The sequence below is a fragment of the Loxodonta africana genome, chromosome 9 (genome assembly GCF_030014295.1).
Source record: "Loxodonta africana isolate mLoxAfr1 chromosome 9, mLoxAfr1.hap2, whole genome shotgun sequence".
NCBI lineage: Eukaryota > Metazoa > Chordata > Mammalia > Proboscidea > Elephantidae > Loxodonta > Loxodonta africana.
In genome coordinates this window covers 6,978,543-6,980,671 of record NC_087350.1, presented here as the reverse complement: position 1 = coordinate 6,980,671, position 2,129 = coordinate 6,978,543, and the positions used below count along the sequence as shown (strand labels likewise).

At 39.3% G+C, this 2,129-nt stretch overlaps 1 protein-coding gene across 1 annotated transcript; it reads left to right on the top strand.

Moving 5' to 3' along the window:
* Positions 1–352: 352 nt before the first annotated feature.
* LOC135232401 (zinc finger protein 846-like) lies at positions 353–1,267 on the top strand. Its single transcript, XM_064290955.1, has one exon. The coding sequence runs from the start codon at positions 353–355 to the stop codon at positions 1,265–1,267; it is 915 nt and encodes a 304-aa protein (XP_064147025.1).
* Positions 1,268–2,129: the final 862 nt, after the last annotated feature.

Below are 2,129 nucleotides of genomic sequence, written 5' to 3'. Positions count from 1 at the left end.
ATTGTAGCATCTCTGCCAGGTGATTTCATGTATGAAACATAACACAATTCAGGGCAAGAAAATACATGTTTAATATATGTGGTAATGGTGAAATGGTAAAAAAAATTATATCTAACAGCATGCTGCCTATTTTTAACAGAAGGTGTACAGAAGATAACCTCTGTGAAATTAACAAAGATGATCAATGTGGGCAGACCTTCAGCGGAATTCCAAATCATTCTGTGCTCTAAAGAATTCCTACGGAAGCATATCTTTCTGAATGCCTTGAGTGTGGAAGATCTTTGATGGATCATTCATTACTTAAGCATCATGTGAGATCTCACACTGGATGCTGTGCCTTTCAGTGTAATGAATGTGGAGAATTCTGCAGTGTCCCTCTTACCTCAGCACTCCTGTGAGAACTCTTACTGGAGACAAGCCCTTTGAGGGTAAGGAATGGGGCAAAGCCTTTTGTTACTCCTCAAAGCTCACTAAACATGTAAAAACTCACAGTGGAGTGACACCTTATGAATGTAAGGAATTTGGGAAGGCCTTTAATCAGTGCTCACACCTTACTGAACATCTAAAAACTCACAATGGAGAGAGGCCTTATGAATATAAGGAATGTGGGAAAGCTTTTACTGTGTCTAGAATTCCCACTGGACAAATGATAACTCACAGTGGAGAGAGGCCTTACAAATATAAGGAATGTGGGAAAGTCTGTGGTTCATCCTCAAACCTCACCTTACATACAAGAACGCATAGCGGAGAGAGGCCTTATGAATGTAAGAAATGTGGAAAAGCCTTTACTCACTTCTCAAATGTCACTAAACATCTTAGAGCTCATAGTGGAGAGAGGACTTATAAATGTAAGGAGTGTTGGAAAGCCTTTAGTCAGCTCTCACACCTCTCTGACCATACAAGAACTCACAGTGGAGAGAGGCCTTATGAATGTAAGGAATGTGGGAAAGCCTTTAGTCAATCCTCACACCTTACTGGACATATAAGAACTCATAGTGGAGAGAGGCCTTATGAATATAGGGAATGTGGGGAAGCCTTTAGTCAGTTCTCACACCTTATTGCACATATGAGAATTCACAGTGGAGAAAGGCCTTATGAATGTAGGGAATGTGGGAAAGCTTTTAGTCTGTCTGGAAGCCTCACTAGACATATGATAATTCACAATGGAGCGAGGCCTTATGAATGTAAGGAATATGGGAAAGCCTTTCGTTGGTCCTCAAACCTCACCATACATACAAGAACTCATAGGGGCAAGAGGCCTTATTAATGTAAGAAATGTGGCAAAGCCTTTAGTCAGCCCTCACATCTCACCAAACATACAAAAACTCATAGTGGAGAGAGGCCTTATGAATATAAGGAATGTGGGAAAGTTTTTAATCGGTCCAGAATCCTCACTAAATGTATGAAAACTCACAGTGGAGAGAGGCCTTATGAATGTAAGGAATGTGAGAAGGCCTTTAGTCAGTAATCAAACTTCCGTAAACATATGACAATTCACAGTTTAGAGAGACTTTATAAATGTAAGGAATCTTTCCATACATATAAATTATTATGATGAAATAACCAGTGGTTAACTTCAGGCGTTGAATTCACCCTCCGATCTAAGCATGTACCCCCTAAAAATAAGGCCAATTTCCTACCAAAAAACCCAAGATCTTCAATGTCCCATGCAACAAATGAAAAATTTTCCAGTTCTTAAAGTATCTATTGTAGTTGTTGGGCTTTTTGAAACTAGGATCCAAACAAGATTTCCACATTGCCTTTTTATTTTTAGATCTGTTTAGTCTATTTTACACAGAACATTTTCTGCTTGTCTTTTAAAGTGTTCAGCATTCTGATTCAGTCAAACCTGTGACACCCAGAACCTGTGAAAATTAGAATCATGTCAGAGAAGGAAAATTCACTGGGTGCTTATGAGGTAGGATTCTTAATAGAGAGCGAGAGAAAAGTGGTAAGCACCCTACCACAGGTGGAGGATGTGCAAGACCTGGAATAACAAGGCAGTCCCATCAAGTTCCAGCACTCACAGGGTCCAGTGTTGGATCATGAATTTGTTTAATTAGTTTGTATTCTGTATTTTTTGTAAGATAGACATTGGTTCTAGGACAGTTCCTTCTAATAAAAATGTA

What these genes read in the sequence shown, in the direction of transcription:
- LOC135232401 (XM_064290955.1), top strand. Translation starts at nt 353, where the DNA reads ATGTGGAGAATTCTGCAGTGTCCCTCTTACCTCAGCACTCCTGTGAGA.